Source organism: Martes martes (genome assembly GCF_963455335.1).
Source record: "Martes martes genome assembly, contig: SUPER_18_unloc_1, whole genome shotgun sequence".
NCBI lineage: Eukaryota > Metazoa > Chordata > Mammalia > Carnivora > Mustelidae > Martes > Martes martes.
The window spans coordinates 2,372,468-2,394,198 of NW_027666704.1; the positions used below are offsets into that span (position 1 = coordinate 2,372,468).

The 21,731-nt window shown below is 49.6% G+C and overlaps 1 protein-coding gene across 1 annotated transcript in view; it reads right to left on the reverse strand.

The window, feature by feature from the left end:
- Positions 1 to 486: 486 nt before the first annotated feature.
- Positions 487 to 21,731, reverse strand: part of EEF2K (eukaryotic elongation factor 2 kinase) — a 61,956-nt gene continuing 40,711 nt past the window's right edge. The window contains exons 7-18 of the mRNA XM_080831718.1: positions 21,426 to 21,575; positions 21,126 to 21,258; positions 20,744 to 20,871; positions 19,827 to 20,028; positions 17,696 to 17,763; positions 15,355 to 15,432; positions 14,457 to 14,519; positions 13,261 to 13,395; positions 12,917 to 13,105; positions 8,910 to 9,034; positions 4,892 to 5,070; positions 487 to 3,632 (exon numbers count right to left, since the gene is read on the reverse strand). Of these exons, the coding sequence (XP_080687844.1) occupies positions 3,523 to 3,632; positions 4,892 to 5,070; positions 8,910 to 9,034; positions 12,917 to 13,105; positions 13,261 to 13,395; positions 14,457 to 14,519; positions 15,355 to 15,432; positions 17,696 to 17,763; positions 19,827 to 20,028; positions 20,744 to 20,871; positions 21,126 to 21,258; positions 21,426 to 21,575 (1,560 nt within the window). The 3' untranslated portion in view covers positions 487 to 3,522. The remainder of the gene's footprint in view (positions 3,633 to 4,891; positions 5,071 to 8,909; positions 9,035 to 12,916; positions 13,106 to 13,260; positions 13,396 to 14,456; positions 14,520 to 15,354; positions 15,433 to 17,695; positions 17,764 to 19,826; positions 20,029 to 20,743; positions 20,872 to 21,125; positions 21,259 to 21,425; positions 21,576 to 21,731) is intronic.

Genomic DNA, 21,731 nt, shown 5'->3' on the forward strand with positions numbered 1-21,731 from the left:
AGCAAAAGGACCACATAGGGCCAAATCTAGACAAATATTTTTTTTTAATTAAAATTTATGGGGCGCCTGGGTGGCTCAGTGGGTTAAAGCCTCTGTCTTCGGCTTGGGTCATGATCCCAGAGTCCTGGGATCGAGTCCCGCATCAGGCTCTCTGCTCAGCAGAGAGCCTGCTTCCTCCTCTCTCTGCCTGCCTCTGTGCCTGCCTCTCTGCCTACGTGTGATCTGCCAAATGAATAAATAAAATCTTTAAAAAAAATAGAATTATAAATATTAAAAATCAGGAGAACCTGCATTCACAAATCCAATTTCAGCAGCTCTTGAAAGACTGGAAAATGGGGCGACATGGTGCCCACACACTTCCCGTGGGGACAATCACTTGGAGCTGAATCCCAGCTAATCCTTTCAGATGGGGCCTGTCTCCCCACACCCCCCCATCACAGCTACTTCATCCAGTCGGCCCTTGTTACTAGGAGACATTTGAATTCGAAAGGGAAAACAAAGAAACCACTTTATTTGAAAAGACCATATGGAACTGAATACATATGCAAAAATAAATTTGTAACACAGGCCACTCCCCTGGGCCCCACCCAGGGTCCACCTTGTCTAGGTTAAATGGTTACCTTGAGAGTAGAAATAGGAGTAACAGGCACAAATCCATGCAGAGAAAATGCATATTTTGTTTCCTTTCCCCCCACACAAGCTGCATATGCCTTTGTAAACATGTGTCCATTTGTAAAGTATGTCCAGTACCACAGACAAATGTGCTGGGATGAAAGGAAGTCATTAAGATAGCAAGGAGGGCACTTTACCTGGCTTGGTTCCCCAAGTTTGCATTTGATGATGAATCCCCACAGTGCCTCAGGGGAGGGCAGAGGGGGGCAGTTTTCAGATGCCCAGGGGTTTAGGATTTTTTCCCTTCTTACATCCATAAAGTCTGCTTTAAAACAAACAAACAAACAAACAAAAAAAAACCTACAGCAAACCTGAAAGGGACATTACACTCTAATCTAATTTTAAATTTTATTCCCAGGATCCTCTAAGTAACAGCAGCTTTCAAATCCTAGCTGTAGCTAGCTGCTAACCAGCAGGGTCACTGTGAGAATTTATCTTTCAAAACCTTGGTTTCTCCATCTATGATGGAAGATACAGGACATATCCAGACTTTGCTGATCTCCTGAACCTGTTCTTGCCCTTAAAGATGGTCTCTGATGTCTTTCCCATTGGCCTGGAATGTCCTGGGGTTGTCTTTTGTTTCTGCATGCCCAGAATCTGTGGGGGTGGGAGGGGAATGCCCTCACCAGCTTTAGCAGGCATAAAACTAGGTTTTGAAGGTGGGATAAGCTCTTCTACTGGCTCAGATCAATCTGGGCATCATGCAGATCATTTGACTCTCACTGGTCTTCAATAAGCATTTGCTAAGCTCTCTATTCAGGCCATCCCAGCCTCCTGGAAGGGAAGTGGCTGAGTTAAGGGTGTGGAGGTGCGTGGGTTGGAACTGGAGGAATGACACTGTAAGCCAATTGGGACAACAAATCATTAACTGGGAGGAAGACACATAGCCATGGATCAGGTGCTGTGACTAGGGCTGGCTCCCCGTTTGCTCACACATTTATCTCTAAGGGCTTCCTCTGCCAAAACACTGTGTTTTTGAGCCCTGGAAGCTGAAAAACTGGTATCACTTTTGACTTCCGGGCATAAGGCTTAGAGCCGAGTGGGCAAACCACTGCCTAGGCAGGCTGTTTTGGTAAGAAAAGTTTTTCATTTATGTACTGTTCCTGGGTGTTTCTTCACTACAACAGCAGGGCTGAGTAGTTACAACAGAGACCCTAGGTCCTACAAAGCCTATGATATTTACTACATGGCCCTTTACAGAAGGTAAGAAGTTAAGTCACAATCAAGCTGCTTCTCACTTACATTTACCGTATGCAATTTAACTAACTGTATGCACTGGTTTAAACACACAAACGAAAAACCTAACGTAAGCCAACCCCCTTGATGGGGTGCAAATGAAAAAGGGGTGATCAGTCCCCACTTGGAAAGGAAGCTGGTTGTGGTCAATCCATACACAAAAATGAGGGAAACTGTAATTTACAGATGTTCTAAAGGATTTTTTTCAAGGGTAATTCTGAGCCTGCTTGATTTTTTTTTCCCCTAGTGCACGCTCTGAACTTTGGAACTAAAGGTTCAAATGCTGGCACAGGTTCACGACTCCACAGCACTTAACAGTAATGTGTTGAAAGAGCTGTTTTAATGGACAGATAAGAACGGTCTGTATGTCACGTCCTGCTTTCATTTTGTTTTGTTTTCATTTTTAAGCACAGAGAGAGAAGCCGCTTCAGCACTTGGGCTTGATCAAAGCAGTGTGTTCGCTTTGCCTTGACACCCCCGCTGAAATCATACTGATATTAAATCTTAATCCTTTTCAAGGGAAAGCTCATTAAATACAGAGCCACAGCCTGGCCCTGGGGAAACTACTGGAACTAATGAGTGTTTATAGTTCTTGCCCTCTCATCCTCAAACATCTTAGACAAATCTCAAGGGGCTGCTGCTGAAATCGTCCTGCTGCAATTTACAAGAGAATCAGCGCAGCTTTAAGCAGAAAACGGCAAGGACGGGGGCTGGGGAACAGAGCCTACAGAGGAACGTCAGAATGTCAGATGCTAAGAAACCACAGAGGAACACTATACAGAGATACTTGGGTTAAACACTGTGGATGCTGCCACTGAGATGTGAAGTATGTATGTGTGCTTGGAGGAAAGGCTCCAATTCCAAACAGCTGTCCTTAAACACGTTAAAGATTTGAGGCGCACCCACTTCCACACTAGCTGGATAAGTTAGAGGTAGTAAATGTGTGCATACAAAAAAATCAAACCTGCTTTATAAAGCCCACTGTAAAAAGCATGCTGAAAGATGGAATTTGGCTGTATTCCAGAAAATCAGTTGCATTTGGGAAGAAAATTAAATGAGGAGATTAGCAAACTATCAGCGTGTAGGCCTTTGCCAAGAGCGGTAGGGGGCCTGGGTACTGTGCCATTGCACATCCGCAGAAGGATGCCATGCGTGCTCCCAAGTGCTCTGAGAGGTAGGGCTCTGCACTACGTCATGATAATCCACACCCCATGGAAAGCTACGGTGCAGCTCTGCCCTCCCCATCACAGCTCAGGAAACAAGTTCTGTGGGCCTGATATTTCATTTCAGTACAGCCTGAAAACGCTGGCGAGCAAAGCCCAAAGCCCTATTTTTAACCCATGGCAGAAAAGCACTTTCTTATATCTCATAAAAAAAAAAGGGGGGGGGCTTTTTCAACCCCCGCTCCCCAAGATGCTGCCCTAGGGGGCAGCTGTAGTGTCTTCGCTAATAGCAAAGACATTTTCAAGAGTCAGACAACGAAATACAAAAGTTGATTTACAACACACTAAAAATACTTGCACCTCCCCTCCAAACACCCCCTAAGCAAGTCTTTTTTTCCTCCTGTCTTAGCGCTTCTGCTTGGGACCGGCTGGCCGAGGTTTTCCTGGAAAGCTACTCCTCCATCTGCGCCCAGGCCTCCTCCGCCTTCTGGTAGTACTGGTTGGCCAGCCGGCCCTTCATGGCTTCCATCGCTGCCTCGGCTGCCTGCGTGTACAAGTCGCCTGAAAAAGAGCAAAGTGGGGCACGAAGAGGTGAACCGCCTCTTGTTTTCGCCAGTTCCCCTGTCCCCGACCCCTCCCTGGGAACAGCCATCCTCAACTACTCCTCATCCCTTTACGGCGCACAGACCCTGCGTGGGCACGTGATTCAAGCCTGGCCAATCAGAGCACCCTTCGGACTCCCACCAGACCTTACGGACTTCTGCATAGCCAATCAGACATCCAGAGCCAATCAGAGTAAGCCATCTCCATGAGCTCAGTGATTGGTGTAGGGGTAGGTGGGTCGGGTTCAATTTGAGCCAATTAGAATCAGGCTGGGGATTTTGACAAGACTAACTGGGAAGAATGCATGGAAAGGCAAGAAATAAAGTAGAAGAAATAAAGATTATGAACAGCATCGTGTCAGTAAAACCAGGAGAGGTTTTACTTCCAAGAAAATTTGTGCAACATGTATAAAAACACTTGGTTTTCTGAGTTTTTCTGGATTTAGAAATTTCACATAAGGATTATAGAATTGCATTATTATTATTTGCTTAGTTTTTTTTTTTTTAAACTTTCAAACTTTTAAATTTAGGCTCGTCCTATGGAATCAGGAGGTCAGTATGTTTATTATGTAACAGAAAAAAATATATATATAACGTGCAGATCAGCAGATGAGTGGATAAATAAAACACGCTATATCTGTATGCTGGGATATCATTTGGTAATAAAAAGGAATGACGTACAGATACATGTTACAGTATGGGTGAACCCTGAAAACATGATGCTGAGTGAAAGAAGCCAGATACAAAAGACCACATATGGTATGATCCCATTTATATGAAACATCTAGGTAAGTCCATACAGACAGGCAGTAAGTTGGTGGCTGCCAGGGATGGGGGGAGGGGAAACGGGAATCCCCACTAACAGGTGATAGAAATGTTCTGAAATTAGATAGTGGTAATGGCTGCACCACATGACAAATATACTGAAAGCCACTGAACCATACACTTAAAAATGGTGAATTTTATGTAATAAAAGTGTCAGTTCAACTTTTAAAACTGCAGAAATATCAAACTCCTAATATGTAACCATTAAAACAAAAGTGTTCATCTGCATACCAGCTCCACAAAGCGGTAGGAATCTCTCTCCTCTCCAATGAAAGAAGAGACTCAGTCTTGTGTCTTGCTGTAATTCCCACTGAGGCAGGAATTATGTCCCTCCCGGCCCAGCTCATTCCCCCCCACCCCCACCCCACCAGGGGCAGCTCAGTCAGGCCCTACCTGATCTCTGTGGGTCCTTTTCAAGCCCACAGCCGCCAGTGAACAGCATCTCCGCCTCCCTGGCCAGCAGCGTGTACCGAGGCTCATCCTGCATCCCGTCGTACTCACCACCCTCGTCACAGTCCGTCATCTCCAGGGCAGTGTTGTACCAGTGCAGAGCCTCCGGCCAGTCCTGGCACCTTCCAGGACATGGAAAGGAAAAGTTAGAAGAAGTTACCATGGCAACGGGCAAGAGGGAGGAGGTCCATCAGCAGGAGGGGCAAATCAGGGCCACCACCTATGATTCATGACCCCTAGTGCCCAGTGCTACCACATCTACGGGCTGTCATTCATACTGCAGATTTACATATTAAGACACCAGTCAAGTAGCTTTCCCTAGCAAGATTGGTGTATTACACAGTTTTCCAACAGATGTGTAGAGTATCTTGAGGAGGGGGGTTGTTTTTCTAGTTTGTACAAAGTCACACTCTGGGCTAGCATTAGCAGTGGCTGGGACACCAGCCAATCTGCCCTATGACTCAAGTAGGAGAAGAGGTGGGTGGGGGACCCTTTGCCAAGGCCTCTGTCGGTGCTGGCCAGCTCTGGCTCTCCTCCAGCACAATCCGGGGCTCTCCCCAGAAAAGCGGGCTTCTCTCTGGTTCTGCCCCTCTACCCTCAACTCTTTCTCCTACCATAGCATAAGAATGGCCAAGCCACCGAGGGCAGACATGTTCCACCCACATCTGAACAACATGAAATACTGAGCAAACAGGGCAGCGGGCTCTTTTTCTTGGAGTGTACTAACTAAGCATGTGAGTAACTATTTATAGCACATCAGGAAAGAGCAAAGAGAGATGCAGATAAGAAAGTCTGTGGGTCTCATGAAATGTTCCAGGAGCCACAGCTCCAGTGCCTTGCTGGCTTCTCCTCTGAGGCCCTACCTCACACCTCACCTGGGGCCACCCCCATCTTCACTCCCACTAACCTTCCTCAACGCCAGACTGGCTGGGCCCCCTTCTCTTCCCTGAACATGCCAGACCCCGTCTGCCCCTTGGCCTTTGCACCTGCTGCTCCCTCCGCTTGGAATGTTCATTCTCCGCCTTTCCATACCTGACTCCCCATCCCCCCAACCTCGGCTCCTATGTCACCTCTTTGGAAGCATCATGCCCAAACACCTCATTTCCTACAACCACCCCAATCTGCAATTCTCCTGTTTACCTACTCACTCGTTTATCATGGTTTCTGCTGGCTAGAACATAAGCTCCAAGAAGACTGGAACTTTGTTTTGTCCACTGCTGCATTCTCGGGGCCTGGCAAATAGCTCAACCTCCCTCAAGGAGGCCGAAGGAATAAAGGTAGCCACGTGGCTGGCTGGGATGGGGCTCAGGAGAGAACACTGATTTCATTTTATTTTACAGAAAGGGCAAATCATCTGAAAATGATCAGTGACATACCTGACAAACTATGGTTTTAACAGTGGACTGGAAGCCACCATACTATGTGATCTCACTCTTTTCAGCTTTGACCCTTCCTGGTCTAGAAGTGCAAAGCAGAACAGCCCCAAATGCATTACACGGGAAAGAGGAGAAAGGACCTAATCTCTGCCCAACCCCTGCCCCACCCCACTCTACCCCGAGTGGTCAGGGTGCCCACCCTGCCTCAGGATTTCCAAGGACTTTTCTTTCCCGTGTTAAGTGGTAACTTCTGAGAAGGTTGAAACCACAGAAATGCAAATTTGGGCCTACATGGGGCCCTGCCTTACCCAGAGCTGGCCCTTAATTAACGCTCCCTGAATGGAAGAGGCTGGAACTGCTTGGAATGAGGAAGAAGAATAAGAAAATGACTATAGCAGAAGCTATAAAAGAAAATTGTGATAGATTTAACTATACGAATATTAAAAACCAGTTGCCCCAAACCCAGTAACAATGGCCAACAAGTGGAAATGTGGCCCCCCTCCCCCCACAGGGATGGCAACCAGCCCTGAAAAACATTTTTTTTTTCTTTTTAAAGAGAAGCATATGCCTAAGAATTGATAGCTTTAAATTAAAAAATTCTTAACAGGGGAGCCTGGGTGGCTCATCAATTAAGCGTCTGCCTTGGGCTCAGGTCATGATCTCTGGGTCCTGGGATCGAGCCCCGCATCGGGCTCCCTGCTCAATGGAGAGTCTGTTTCTCTCTCTCCCTCTCCCTCTGCTGCTCCCCCTGCTTGTGCGCACGCTCTCTCTCTCTCTCTCTCTCAAATAAATAAATAAATAAAATCTAAAAAAAAAAGTTCTTAACAAGTCAAAAACAAAACAAAACACTATCATCTTGAATAAAAAGTAAACAAAAGGCATGAGGAGAAAACACACAGAGGGAAGTCTTCCTAAGGACCTCAGAGACAAATCTGCAATGCCCACCTCCAGCCCCTCCCACCTATGCCAGGCTCCCCTCCCTGCACTCAGTGGGCACCATACATGTTGGCATTGGACCTGACGTAATCACAGCATGTCTTTTTTGTTCACCTCCTCTCCATACCAGTGGAGCTCTGAGTCCACTGAGAAGCCGGCTGGTGCACAGTACACTGGAGGGAGAAAACCCAAGATTTGGCTCTGTCACTTGCTAGCTAGGTGACCACGGGCAAGTCCCTTCCCTTCTCAGACCTAGTTGAGTCACCCACACAACGGGGCTCAGAAGACCCGCTCTGAGTCCGAGAGAGGTGCTGGTTCACTCACTCAACTACTAAGCCAGGCCCCGTGATAAGCACTGGGATTACAGAGAGGCAGGGGACATGATCCTTACTCTCAATGGGATAAAATCACAGACATGAAGCTGCGGTCCAACTAAAAAGGGGCATTATTGTCACACCGTAGCTATCTGGTCAGTTTTGGGGCTGTGGGATACATAGAACAGGAAGGATGCTACGTATCAAGACATTTTAGACACCGAGAGCTGCATATGACACGGCTACAGTCCTGATGCGGGGAAGGGAGATGAGACCTTGACCCAAAGAGAGGGGAGGTTCCAGACTGCTCCAACCCTGTAGGAGTTGACAATGGACATGCCTGCCCTGCTCCCGTCCAGAAAGCCACGGGCTCCTGAGGACAGCAGGGGTGGCTGTGATCCAGAGGGAGCCACAGGGCTGGGCAATGGGTCCCTTGACCAGTTCAATTCCTCTAAATGATCTCCACTGTTGGAACGACTGGGACTTCCCACTGGCTAAGCCAAGGAGATGAGGTAAAGCTGGGCCACCCTTTTTTCCTCCCACTGCAGAAACCAGTCTTGACCCCTAGGCCTGAGGGCACAACTGGAAATGTGCCGGCACCCCCGGAGTCGTAGCCTCCTGGGGACTTAGAGCCACTCTGGAAACTCACACAACGCCTGAATCACCCACAGCCAGAGCTTCCTTCCTTTCCTCTCTCTCTCCGAAGTGAAAAATAAAAATAAAAGTAGAGGGACGCCTGGGTGGCTTGATCTGTTAAGCGACTACTCTTGGTTTCAGCTCAGGTCACGATCGCAGGGCTTGTGGGGTCAAGCCCTGCATTGGGCACCATGCTCAGCAGGGAGTCCGAGAGTCTCCTTCCCTTTCCCTCTGCCCCCCCCTTTCTCCAAAAAATAATAAAGAATAAATAAAAATAAATAAAAGTATTCTTTAAAAAAATTAAAAAATAATAAATAAAAATAAAAGTAGAAAGAGGAAACTATAACCACCCTTAATCCTATCATCTAGGGACAACTATTCTAGTGCAAAAGCAAATCCTTTCTTCGCACAATGACTAAGAGGTCCGTCATTTATCTCCTGCTATCTGCCATGCACATTGGGAATTACAGGCATCTCTCAATTAACCCTCCCACAACCACCCTGGGATACAGGTTCTTTAATTATTCCCAGTTCATACCAGGAAGAGGCTGAGATCAGGGAGGAGAAATGACTTACCCCAGCAAGAGACTGGGAATGGGGGAGCCAAGCCCAGAACCTAGGTCTGTGCTGATACTGAGGGGAAGCCCCCACCTGCAGCCCAAGATCCCACCAGCACTACCTGAGCGACAGCCACAGTACCTGTCTGGGCTGAGGTTCTGGCCCGTGTCAAAAGCCCGAGCCACCAGGATCATGGACTGTCTGTCGCCAGCTTCAGCCGCCTTCAGTAAGTATTCGAATCCTTTGGTTTTATTCTCTTCTGTATCCTGTTAATACAAACCCAAGGCGGGGGTGGAGAGAGACAGAGATAAGGCAAGGTAGAATGGGAGCTTAGCCCACTCTATTTTATTTTATTTTAGAGAGAGAGCAAGAGCGAGAAGCAGGTTCCCTACTGAGTGGGGAACGTGATGCAGGACTCGATCTCATGAGATCATGACCTGAGCTGAAGGCAGATGTTAAACCGACTGAGCCACCCAGGCGCCCCTGCTTGGCCCACTCTCCTCTAGAGAACCACATGCTCTCCTCTCTCCAGTAGGGCTCCCTGCTTCCATTATGTAGAAAATTTTTATTTTTATGTATATGTATTTATTTTTTAAAGATTGTATTTATTTATTTTAGAGAGAGACAGCGAGAGAGAGCATGAGAGGGGAGAAAGTCAGAGGGAGAAGCAGACTCCCCGTGGAGCTGCGAGCCCAATGCGGGACTTGATCCCGGGACTCCAGGATCATGACCTGTGCTGAAGGCAGTTGCCTAACCAACTGAGCCAGCCAGGCGCCCTATGTATTTATTTTTTAACTTTAAAAGTTTTTAACGGCTTTATGGAGATGTAATTCGCATACCGTACAATTCATCCATTTAAACCCACAATTCAGTGGGTTTTAGTATATTCACAGAATGTGCAACTACCACCATTATCAATTTCAGAATATTTTCATCAGCCCAAGAAGAAACCAAAACACCAAATGCCTCCACCGTCACCTCTCAAATGCCCCATCTCACCCAGGCCTAAGTAACCACTAGCACATTTTCTGTCTCTAGAAAGTTCTCTATTCCGGATACTTTGTATAAATGCAATCACGCATTACCTGGTCTACTGTGACTCGCTTCTTTACCTTAGCATAAAGCTTTTAATGTATCAGTGCTTTGTTCTTTTTTTTTTTTTTAAGATTTTTATTTATTTATTTGACAGACAGAGATCACAAGTAGGCAGAGAGGCAGGCAGAGAGAGTGGAGGAAGCAGGCTCCCTGCTGAGCAGAGAGCCTGATGCGGGGCTCGATCCCAAGACCCTGAGACCCTGAGACCCTGAGACCATGACCCGAGCCGAAAGCAGAGGCTTTAACCCACTGAGCCACCCAGGCGCCCCTGCTTTGTTCTTTTTACGGCCAAATGTTAACGGTCCACTGTATGGATATACCACATTTTATTCATCAGTTGGTGGGTGTCTGGTTTGTTTAAACCTTTTGGCTACTGTGAAGAATGCGGCTATGCACATCTGTTACAAGTGTCTGTCACGCAGATGTGTGTTTTTATTTTCTTGGGAAGATACTTCGGAGGGGAACTGCTGGGTCACATGTAACTCTAAGCCTAGACTTCGGAGGCGCTGCCCAACTGCTTCCCAGTGTGGCTGCCCTACGTTACAGTCCCACCAACACTGCCCATTCCCACCTGCTTCCATGAGACTCCCCCAAGACGCTTTTTTTAAAGATTTTTTTTTTTAAGATTTTATTTATTTGACAGACAGAGATCACAAATAGGCAGAGAGGCTGGCAGAGAGAGAGAAGAGGAAGCAGGCTCCCTGGTGAGCAGAGAGCCCGATGCGGGGCTCAGGGCTCGATCCCAGGACTCTGGGATCATGACCTGAGTTGAAGGCAGAGGCTTTAACCCACTGAGCCACCCAGGCGCCCCTCCCCCAAGATGCTTTTAAAGGCCAAGTCAAGGTCATAGTACTGTATCAAAAGCTGCTCTATGGCTTCTCACCTCACTCAGAGACAAATCCCAAACCCTCGTATCAGCTCACGAGGCCCTTCTCAACCTTGGGGCTTCAAGAAGACCACCCGCGGTCCCCATATCCAGCCTCCCCCGCCATACTTTCGCCAGCACATGGCTGACCAGCTAAAGACTACATTTCTTTGCCTCCCCTGTAGCCAGAACCTGTGCCCTAACACGAGAGGTCTATCCAGCCACTCTGTCACATTCTCTGTCCTATTTTTTTCCCCAGCGTATTAGAACAATGCCCGGCACAGGAAGTGCTCAATAAAGGCTAGTTATTTTTAATTCTTTGGAAAGATTTTATTTGTTAACTATGGTCTGTACTACATCCTTCCCCACCTGAAAAGTTTGCTCCATGAGAGCGGGAACCTAGGGCAGTGCCAAGCATAGGAGACTCAAAAAGCAAGTATCGAACAAATGAATGTCTCAGCAAGAAAACAACAATAAAAAAGTTCCAAAGAAGGGGGCACTGGATAAAGTGGGTGATGGGCTTTCGAGAACACACAGCAGCATCTCAGGGCTCATGCTCGTCGTTTCACTTGCTAAGCCATAAGTCTGCTGGGACACAGCTCACTTCCTGCCTGCCTTCCCAGTCCTAACCGCAAAGCTCTATCCAACCCCACTTCTGCTAGGGGAAGCTGCCAGCTTTGCCCACCAGAGACAGGCCGTCGGGATGCCTACCGACGGGGAAACTGAAATGGCTTCTCAATCCTTCTACAAGGTTGCCAGCGTGTGGTGTGTGTCAACAGCCCGAGGTCACGGGAGACATCCCCCGGTACTAGCCGCTCACCACTCATTCTGGGCTGAGGTCACTTTATTTGGGCCTCAGATCTTTCTGAGTGTCTGCTCTGTGCCAGGCTCGGAGGCAGACGCTGGGGAAACAGGCCAAAGACAGCTGTATGTTAGAGCCAGCTCTATGCTCTCGTGACAGCCGACTGGAATTATCAGGAACTCTCTTCCTTGAAAGATTTTATTTATGTACTCATTTATTTTAGAAAGGGAGAGCGGGGGACGGGCAGCAGGAGAAGGAGGGAATCTTAAGCAGGCTCCACACCTAGTACAGAACCAACAGCGGGCCTCCATCCACCAAGCCTGAGATCGTGACCTGAGCTGAAATCAATGCTTAACCACTTACTCAGATGCATAACGAACTGAGCCACTCAGGCACCACTTAAAGATTTTATTTCAGGGGCGCCTGGGTGGCTCAGTGGGTTAAAGCCTCTGCCTTCAGCTCAGGTCATGATCTCAGGGTCCTGGGATAGAGCCCTGCATCGGGCTCTCTGCTCAGTGGGGAGCTGGCTTCCCCCTCTCTCTCGGCTACTTGTGATCTCTGTCAAATAAATAAATAAAATCTTTAAAAAAAAAAAGATTTTATTTCAAAGTAATCTCTATACCCAACATGGGGTTCAAACTCACAACCCCAAGATCAAGTGTCACACGCTCCACCGATGAGCCAGGCACCCCTCCACAGATCAGAGTCTGATTGTTCTTTTTGATGAAAAGGAAGGGATGGAGAAAATATTGATAATGCACATAAAACTTAAAAGCGTGTCACGTCTGTAATCATGACATGGAGACTATTTAAAACTATGCTTTAAATAGTATTTAAAGTATTAGTTTTATTTAAACTATTTAAACTATTAGTATTCAAACTATTAGTATTTAAAACTATGATCTGATTCAGCAAAGAAGTTGCTCATGTCTGACTGTCCTGTCTGTCACTTCTGCTCCCCCTGCCTGGTGGACACCCACTCAGCTTTTAGGTCTAACTCAGAGGTCACCTTATTCATCTGTTCTGCAAGTGTACACGGAGAACGTTCTGTGTGTCAGGCTCTGTTCTCACTGCCGGGGACACAGCTAGAAACCTGCTACCAGGAAGCCTCCACTGACCCCGCGACACCCACTCGGGGGCCCTTCTCCACCTGCTTCCCCCCAATATCGTCTGCTTCTCCTTTCACACCGGGTCCTAACTGCCTAGAAACTGTCACCTTGCACCTGGGCAGAGCCCAATCCCACCAGTTCCAGCTAACCGGCTTTGCCTGGCCCCAAACTGGTGCTCGGGAAGTTTCTGGGGCACGCACAGACCTGCAGGGTGGGGAGGATGATGACCGAGCACCCCGCCACCCCCCGCCCAGGGCTGGGTCCCTGGCACCCCCACCTTCAGAGAGACATCGGCCAGGATGTGGTGGGGCAGCTGGCAGCACATGAGCCCCAGACCCACAATGGCCTCCAGCTCGCCCAGGTCGGCTGCGTGCTCCAGGTGGAAGACGGCTGACTCGCGGTCCCACTCCTCGTCCTTCTCGCAGAAGCGCCCGCCCTCATGGTAGCGCGCCATGGCCAGATGCACCTGCCGCACAGACTTGGGTGTTGGCCCGGCTGCCTGGGCAGCTGCACCCCGGGGCCGCCCAGCCAGCCCGCGGGAGGAAGCGATTAGCGGGGCAGAAGCATGGGCTGGGCTCTGGCTCAGTGGCAAGAGGGCTCCGAGACGGGCATCGCTGGTACCTTCCCCAGAATGGACTTCCCGATTTTCTTCTCAAGGTCCAGAGCATTAAGCCTCTGCACTTCCAGGGCCACGGCGGAAGGCCTCGGCAGGTGGAGGCGGGAGGGGTTAAGGAGATTCCACTTGTCCACGCAGACCTGCAGGAGAGAATAGGGCGGGAGGTTTACAGGTCAGGGAATGAGGGGCGGGGACGCAGGGGCCGTCCCCAGCCGCCGGCTGCTCCTCCCGCACGAGCCTGGCTGGCAAGAGGCAAGGGAGCAAACCCTTAAGGTATCAAATTTTCTTGGACAAACACGGCTCCATTTCTAATCCCTCAAATCCTGCCAATTTATGGGCGCTGAGGGAATATCACAGCACAAAGGCCAGCAGACATACTGCAGCCGTTCAAAGCACCTCCCCTTCATTTATCAAGCAGGGTTTGGTTGGGGAGGTTGGACCCTAAGCTGCCCCGCTGGCCTGTGACCCATACAACGCACCAGAAAAGTCTGACTTCAGACCCTGCCACAAATCCACTCCACTTGCCTCCGTGCATTCACACGATGCTCTGGGGAATGGATTTGGAAACACATCACGCTCCCAGCTAGACACTCTCTTCCAAAGGTCTGCGCAGGACAGAGCCAGGCAGCTGCGTGTCCGTGTGCAATGAACACCATGCAGTGCACACAGCACCCCCGTGACAAAGAAGGGCCCGCCCGGATTGCCCACAGCACCACGGCTGAACCCCCTGCTCCACACCGTGCTGAGACCTTGTCCAGGCAGTAAATACCGCGCGGTGTAAGTGATCTGTGTAGAGACACTCACTGGCTAACTTGGGGAAAGCTGGATAAGATCTCAGTTTTCTCCTATGTAAAATGGGGATGAATAACGTCAGCCTGCCTCGCTGGGTGGTTGCAAGAAGTAAATTATCTAATGCTTTGACGTCACACGGGCATGACTTTGACGTGTGAGCTGTGGTCCTTATAACCCACCCTCCAGGACGGGCTGGTCTACTCCTCTCTATTCCTCTCCACAGATGCCCCGGGGGCCCGCCCAGGTCAGGGGATCAAAAAGTATATGCCAAGGCAACTGGCTTCTTTGCAAAATCTTCCTTCAGCTGGTGTGTGAGGCGCCTGGGCAGGCAGGAGTGACAGGAGAGAGGAGAAAGAGGCTGGAAAAGGGAAGCCCACAGCCATGACAGGGACGCCTTGGGGCGCATTACCCGTCCGGAGCTGCCCAGGCTGTCTTCGTCTGACTCGTACCTCCGGTTACCGTTTGAGTGGCCCTGAGGGAGGAGGAGGGGAGAGTGAGCCATGGAGCAGCTCTCCTTCCCAAGAACCACCCCCCACCCCACCTCCAGGGGAAACCTCATAGGGGACAGCCCTCCCCTCCCCATCCAGGGGACCCTCCTCCCAGGAGGGCCTCCTCCTAAGGGACAGGACTGTCCCCTAGGGAGGGCAGCTGGAACTCATGTGCGCCAAGCAGAGAGGATGCTGGGTAACAAGCAGGACCCGTGTGCCTGTGTGCCCACAGCCTTGCCCTCACCCTCTCTGTGTGCACAGATGGAAATGACTCAACGGCACAGGATCGTGGCAGACGAGCACGAAGACAACCTCCTTCCTCTTATCCAAGCTCCCCTGACAGTCTCACTTGCCGTAAGAAAACTGAGACCAAAGGGTTCCCGCAAGACTAGTGTCAAGGCTTAGGCTCCACTCCGGCACACGGCAAAACCTCTACGTGGAAGACACTGCCGTAGCCACCCCGCCCCAGGATGCTGCGGGGTGGCCCTGGGAACCTGTCCTCTGCCGGAGAGACAGAGGAATACCGTGTGGGGAGCTGGGGAGCCTACTCAGCACCATCCCAACCTATAACCCAGCAACCGGAGGTTCCAGCTCTACCGTAAGAGCAGTCCAACATTCTCAACCCTAATTCCCCTTACTGAACTTTCTGGTCCACAGGATCCTGTTTTATCTTCTGCCCTGCATTTATCTGGATCTGAAATGATCTCGTGTATCCATTTATGTTCTCAAGACCACTCACGTCTCCCCCACCCCCCTTCCATCCTCCTGGACAATGAGGCAATAGAACGCTCTGGTCTCATTTCCTTGGGGGTTCCTTACATGTTCACGGGGCTCTGGGTCATCCAGTTCACCCCGCTTCTCACTGGGGTAGCCACTATCTCCGCTGTTCTCAGAGTCCTATGGAGAGAAGATGATTCTAGGGTCTCAGTGGTCCTCTGAGTGGTGGTGACTTCTGGACATCCCAGCCATTTGCTCTTTCTCCTTTGTCCTATCACCTCAGTTAACACTCTCTTTTCCTTCTGCCCTTGCTGGTTGGGTGACAAGGGAGCAGCACAAAGTAGCAGCAGAGAGCTTGGGCTATGGGGCCAGACTGTCTGGGCTCAAGTCTGAGCTTTGTGACCCACCAGCTTGGCACGGGGCAGCAGTTTCCTTAGCCATGGGATTCATACGGCACCTACATCGAAGGAGGGGGATGAAGTGAGGGGCCACCCACTGAATATGTGTCATAGCAAGTGCTAACAGCAGCTCACCCATTTCACAGGCAGAAAAACAAAGGCTGGATGATGAGAGAGGACCCACGGACACAAATGTAGCACTGAGAACAATATTTACTACAGTGAAGTCCTCTACCCAAACCGGATGTGTTTTTTATTCTTCTAGATAGTTCAGAATCTCTAACACTTCAGTCATTTGTCTACCGGTGTCCCGTTTCAGCCATATCCGCATGTCACCTGCATCCCTCTTCTGCTCATACTTTCACGTTTCCTTCTTTGTTCTACTAAGAAGTATTTAAAACATGCGACTAAGAACAGAGAATACTAAAATGAGCTCCCATGCACCCATCGCCTGGCTTTGTCAGCTCCTAACATGAGGCCTTAGTTATTTCAGATCTTTTATTTATTTTTTATTTTTTGGTTAAGATTTATTTATTTGATAGAGAGAGACACAGCAAGAAAGGGAACACAAGCAGGGGCAGAGGGAGAGGGAGAAGCAGGCCTCCCAATGAGCAGGGAGCTCGATGCAGGGCTCGATCACAGGATACTAGGATCATGGCCTGAGCTGAAGGCAGACGCTTAATCACTGAGCCATGCAGGTGCCCTTGGATCTTTTATTTTTAAATGAAATTAAAACATTACTGCTGGGGTGCCTGGGTGGCTCAGTGGGTTAAAGCCTCTGCCTTCGACTCAGGTCATGGTCTCAGGGTCCTAGGATTGAGCCCCACGTTGGGCTCTCTGCTCAGCGGGGAGCCTGCTTCCTCCTCTCTCTCTCTCTGCCTGCCTCTCTGCCTACTTGTGATCTCTGTCTGTCAAATAAATAGATAAAATCTTAAAAAAAAAGAAAAAAAAAAAGAAGTGGGTGTCTACGGGACAGATGGGAGACAGGTTTTTTACCTTACTAATCTTTTGTAGCTTTTCTTTTTCAACCATGAGAATGTTTGAGTTATTCTGAAATTCTAAAATTTATTCTAAGTCTAGAATGAAATCTACTACAAAAGAAACAAAAAGGGGTGACTGGGTGCTCAGCTGGTTAAGCGTCTGCCTTTGGCTCAGGTCATGATCCCAGAGTCCTGGGATCGAGCCCCGCATTGGGCTCCCTGCTTAAACAGGGCACCTGTTTCCCTCTCTCCCACTCCCTCTGCTTGTGCTCTCTCTCCATCAAATAAATAAATAAAATCTTAAAAAAAAAAAAAAGGAATAAAAAATGGTTCTACCTCATAGGTTGCTGGGGCTTAAAGGAGAGTTTCTATCAAGCTCTTAGAACAGTGTCTCCCCATAGTGATGATTCCATAATGTCAGCTACTCTTACTTTTTCCTTCCCTCAAAAACTCTGAAAAGCAGTCAAGAGTGAACCTGAACCTTTGGAGCAATCCCAGGGCGGAGCTTAAAGGGCACCTGAGGTCTGTGCAAGGGTGACATCTCTGCAAAGTCTATTTTTAAAATTCCTATGAGTGTCTGACACCATAACATAGGTTCGCGTGAATGCAAACGGGATGTCTTCAGCTTCCTACTGCGGATGAGCCCGAGGCTGCTGGAAACCTGTCCTGTTTATCCAGCCTGAGAGCATCACATCAGACTGTGCTCTAAGTTACTCGTCTGAAACGCAGGACAGTTCCCTCTCCCAGGATGGCTGTCCACACGCACGTGGCCAGACCAGGCCAGGGCTGAGCTCGCTCGCCATTTACCAGAAGGTTGCACCGTTGCTAACTGGAATTCCCTTTTCTCTAACCATCTCCGAAAACTGTGATGGAGCCAGCTCTTCTCAGAGGACTCGGCCGCCCTCGGCAGGAGGCTGAGGGTAATCTGCATTCCTCTGTGCCCGCAGGCAGCACCCGGGGCCGACCTAGGCTGACCGTCTCTGGGTCTGAGGATTCAGCCTTGGTCCTGACTAGGAGGGAGTCCATTCCTCCCAGCCCTGCTCCCTTGGGCCTTCCCCAACCTACCCGATGGTTGTCCAGATGGTCGTGGTCTCGGGGTGCCATGTTGTCAAGGTCACTGAACACAGGCCAATCTGGGCAAGAGAAAAGAGAGATCATACAAGGGCTTCACCAACAGAACTGCTTAAAAGACCAACTATAGCCTAGAACAGAAAGTACCTGCCACTAGGCCTTTTTTTCATTTTAAAATTTTGTAAGAAGGTACAAAAATGGGAAAAGAATGTTGTCAGCACCTGGAGGCTACAGTTCTTCCTCAAGAACTTATTCAGAGTTGGGGTACCTGGATGGCTCAGTCCGTTAAGCGACTGACTTGGGTTTCAAATCATATTGTGATCTCAGGGTCATGAGATCAAGCCCCTCGTTGGGCTCCACGTTTAGCACAGTCTACTTGGGACTCTCCCTCTGCCCCTCCCTCCTGCTCTCTCAAAGAAAGAACAAACTTACTCAAGAGTCTGCCACTTGCTAGCTGTGGGGTTCTGAGCAGGCAGCTTAACCCCGGTGCCTCCTCAAAGTTGTAATGCAAATACAGTTGTGCAAAGTGCTTAGAGCACATGAACCTGGGCCACGGCAGGCCTCTGAGGAACAGGTGTGAAAGTACAACAGCCATGCATGTATTTGGGGCCCCAGGAGTAGCTTACAGGTCGGGGAAGCCTCATAAGGCTGAAAAACCAACCACATCCTTCCCAGTCGTTCCCAGTGTCTCTCTCCCGCCCTGAGCTTCCACAGCCATATCCGACTTGCTTCCTTTTTTAATGTGGTTTTTAAGAATGATTTTTTTTTATTTTAAAGTGGTTGAAAAAATTTAAAAGAACAGTATCTTGAGATATGTGAAAATTACACGAAATAGAAAATTCAGTGTCTTCATTGGAACAAGGCCATACCTATTCATTTGAGTACCATGGCCACGTTCACACTGCTAATGCAAAAACCATTATGTCCCACAAAGTCCAGAAGATTGACTCTCTGGCCTTCTAAGAAGTCTGTCAACTCCTGCCTCAAGATGGGGCACCTGGATGGCTCAGTGGGTTAAGCCTCTGCCTTCAGCTCAGGTCATGATCTCAGGGTCCTGGGATCGTGCCCCACAGCAGGCTCTCTACTCAGCAGGGAGCCTGCTTCCCTCTCTCTCTGCCTGCCTCTCTGCCTGCTTGTGATCTCTGTCAAATAAAAAAAGAAACAAGCAGACAAAAAACCCCAAAACTCCTGCCTCAAGCTATACCTAAGGTCTTCTAGTGGAAATGTCTAAAAGGCTTCTTTGACATCTGACACTAAAATCTCCCTCTTCTGCTCCTCTGTGGCCTCCCCCAGCTGCATAAATGGCCAGACCACCCTTGATGTTCTTCAGATCAAAACCCTGGAGTCAGCCTTGCCTCCCCTCTTTCCTGCAGACTCTACATCCACATTGTCAGCAACCACTGTCACTTCAACTTCGGGAACAAGGATTCCATTTTCCTCCTCTGACCTATTCATATGATGTTCAGCGATTTCTTAATATTGGAATTTTGCAGATGCCTGCAAAACCCCTATTGATTATGACAGTATTCTTTTTTTTTTTTTTAAAGATTTTATTTATTTATTTGACAGAGATCACAAGTAGGCAGAGAGGCAGGCAGAGAGAGAGAGGAAGGGAAGCAGGCTCCCTGCTGAGCAGAGAGCCGGATGTGGGGCTCAATCCCAGGACCCTGGGATCATGACCTGAGCCAAAGGCAGAGGCTTAACACACTGAGCCACCCAGGCACCCCATGACAGTATTCTTTTAGGATACTACTAGTCTTTGTCCATACCTTATTTAGAACTTCTGTACTGTGTATTTATTTATAAGTGAAGTTGGTATGTAGGTTTGTGGGGTTTTTTTTGCTGTTTTGTTAAATTTTGGTATAAAGGTTTTGCTAGTTTCATAAAAGACACTGAAAAATGTTACGATGTTTTCTAAAATCAGGGTTGTTTCTATACCATCCGGATGACTTGTGTCTTGAAAACGTATTCAGTGAACTCACTCGTAAAACCATGTGGGCCAGGACCCTTTTTGGTTAACATATCTGATTTCCTAACATAAGCGAAAGCCAGTTTAGCAGTGTCCTTTCTGGTGCCTGCCCCCCCCACCCCAAGCACGATGACCAGGGATCCAAGTAACACTCACGGAGGTGGTCCAGTTTCTGGCTGTGTGGTGTGGCCGAAGACGGGGAAGAAGGGAGAGAGTCAAAGGTCACGTCACTCATGTTCTCATCTCCAGAGTTCTCTGAAAGGCGAAGGAGCAGTGGGGGGCGACTCCCAGAGAGGGTCCTTACTCGGGGGCTCCCACACTTTTCCTCTGTCCCCCTCAAGATGGTCTTGGCCGATTGCTGGAGAATCAACAGGGACACCCGTGTCACACAGGAGCCCTTTGGCGAGTGAAGGGCTCTTCCAGTTGCGTGTTGTCTGCTTGAACCCTGAGACCCTTTTAGTCAACAGCTCCCATACATACCTGTTTAGGGACTGGCAGGAAATCTGAAAACAATCAATGGGGGGTTAAACCAAAGGGCTCTAAAAAGGGGCATCTGGTACAGGAGTGCGAAGCCAGCCAGCATTCCCACGGTGCTGACTATACTCCACAGCCCTGAACTGGGGAACACGTGCCACCATATATCCAGAATCCCAAGCCTGTCTTTGCTGACAGTCACTCATATCTGATCAAGGTAAAGGCAGAGGGGGTGGGTACATCCTGGACCCAGCAAGGTGCCCGAAGATCCAGGTCCAAGTCTAGTCCAGCCATCTGTCAACATGCCACACAAATACACACACCATTCTCACTCTTTCTACACACTTGCTCTCCTCACTCTGCTCAGAAGAGGTCCAATCATGTAGACCCCAGTTCCTGGGTTAGTGGGGACACCTGGAGGGGCTTTGTGCACTGATCTAGGAGGATGAGGGGCACAGATGAGGCTGAGATCCTTCTGGCCCTGAAACTCTTCAAGTAAGCATCACAGGGCCTGGGCTGCCATCATGGAGAAGCAGGGCTTACTGGCCTGGCAGTGGAAGGGCCCGGTCCCTCCGAGCAGGTTCCCATGGGGCACCCACCAGTAGCTTGGTGTTCTGGTTCACGGCGTCCCTCTCTCTTGGCGAGAGGTCAAAGGGAGCGAGGCCCATGCTCTTGCAAATCCGGTTGCAGGCATGAGAGTAGAAGAAGAGCGCCATCCCCCGGACACCTACAGACAGAGCAGGGAAGTCTGGAGCACTGCCTTGCTGTGTGACGGGGAAGGGCAGCGCCTGGCACCTTACATGTGGCAAGGGCAGGCGTCAAACACGCTCAAGTGGCGGGTGGGAGGCATCCCAAGCTTCTATCCCCACCATCTTGGAAAAGCCAAGGCCTGGTCTCCCTGGGCCTAGGAAGAGCTGGGAGATTTGTGGGGGACAGAGGGAGTGTGATCTCCATGGAAAAAAGCTGGCTTTCCCCACCTACCAAGGTTGCCATCTCCAAAGTCAGTGCCCTTCTCGGTGTGGATCTGCGGGTCCGTGTAGAGGTCGCCCACACCCTGGATGTCTACCACAATCAGCTGATGCCCGGAACGCTCAAACGTGAAGTGGCTGAAGGCCTGGGGATGGGGTGGGAGAGGGGGGAGAGAGAAGAGAAAGGTGACCGACTGCAAGAGACCAGGATGTGGTCTGCATGGACACAGGTCAGCCACCGCTCCATGAGGCTTCAGGACCCTGTGGGGTGAGAGTGCACACCCAGAGGGACCCTTCCCTCCCGGGGCCTCACCTGTGGTGTCAGGCGCATGTTGTCATCTCGGACAAAGCCCGAGTTGGAGTTGTACTTGATGTACTTGCCCTCGATATAGTGCTCCAGGTGGAAGAGAGGCTTGCCGGGTCTGTCCCTCAGCTCCACCACGCACATCTGCATGATGTCCACCTGGTGGGAGGGGAGCAGGTCAGGCAGGACCCAGCGGCACTCACCTCCGACAACAGACTGGAGCAGAGGGCTCGGCAGAAGCTAGCCTGCCCGGGCTCCCATCCTGGCGCCCTCAGTTATCAGTTCTTCGCAGCTACGGCTGCCAGCCATCCCCAG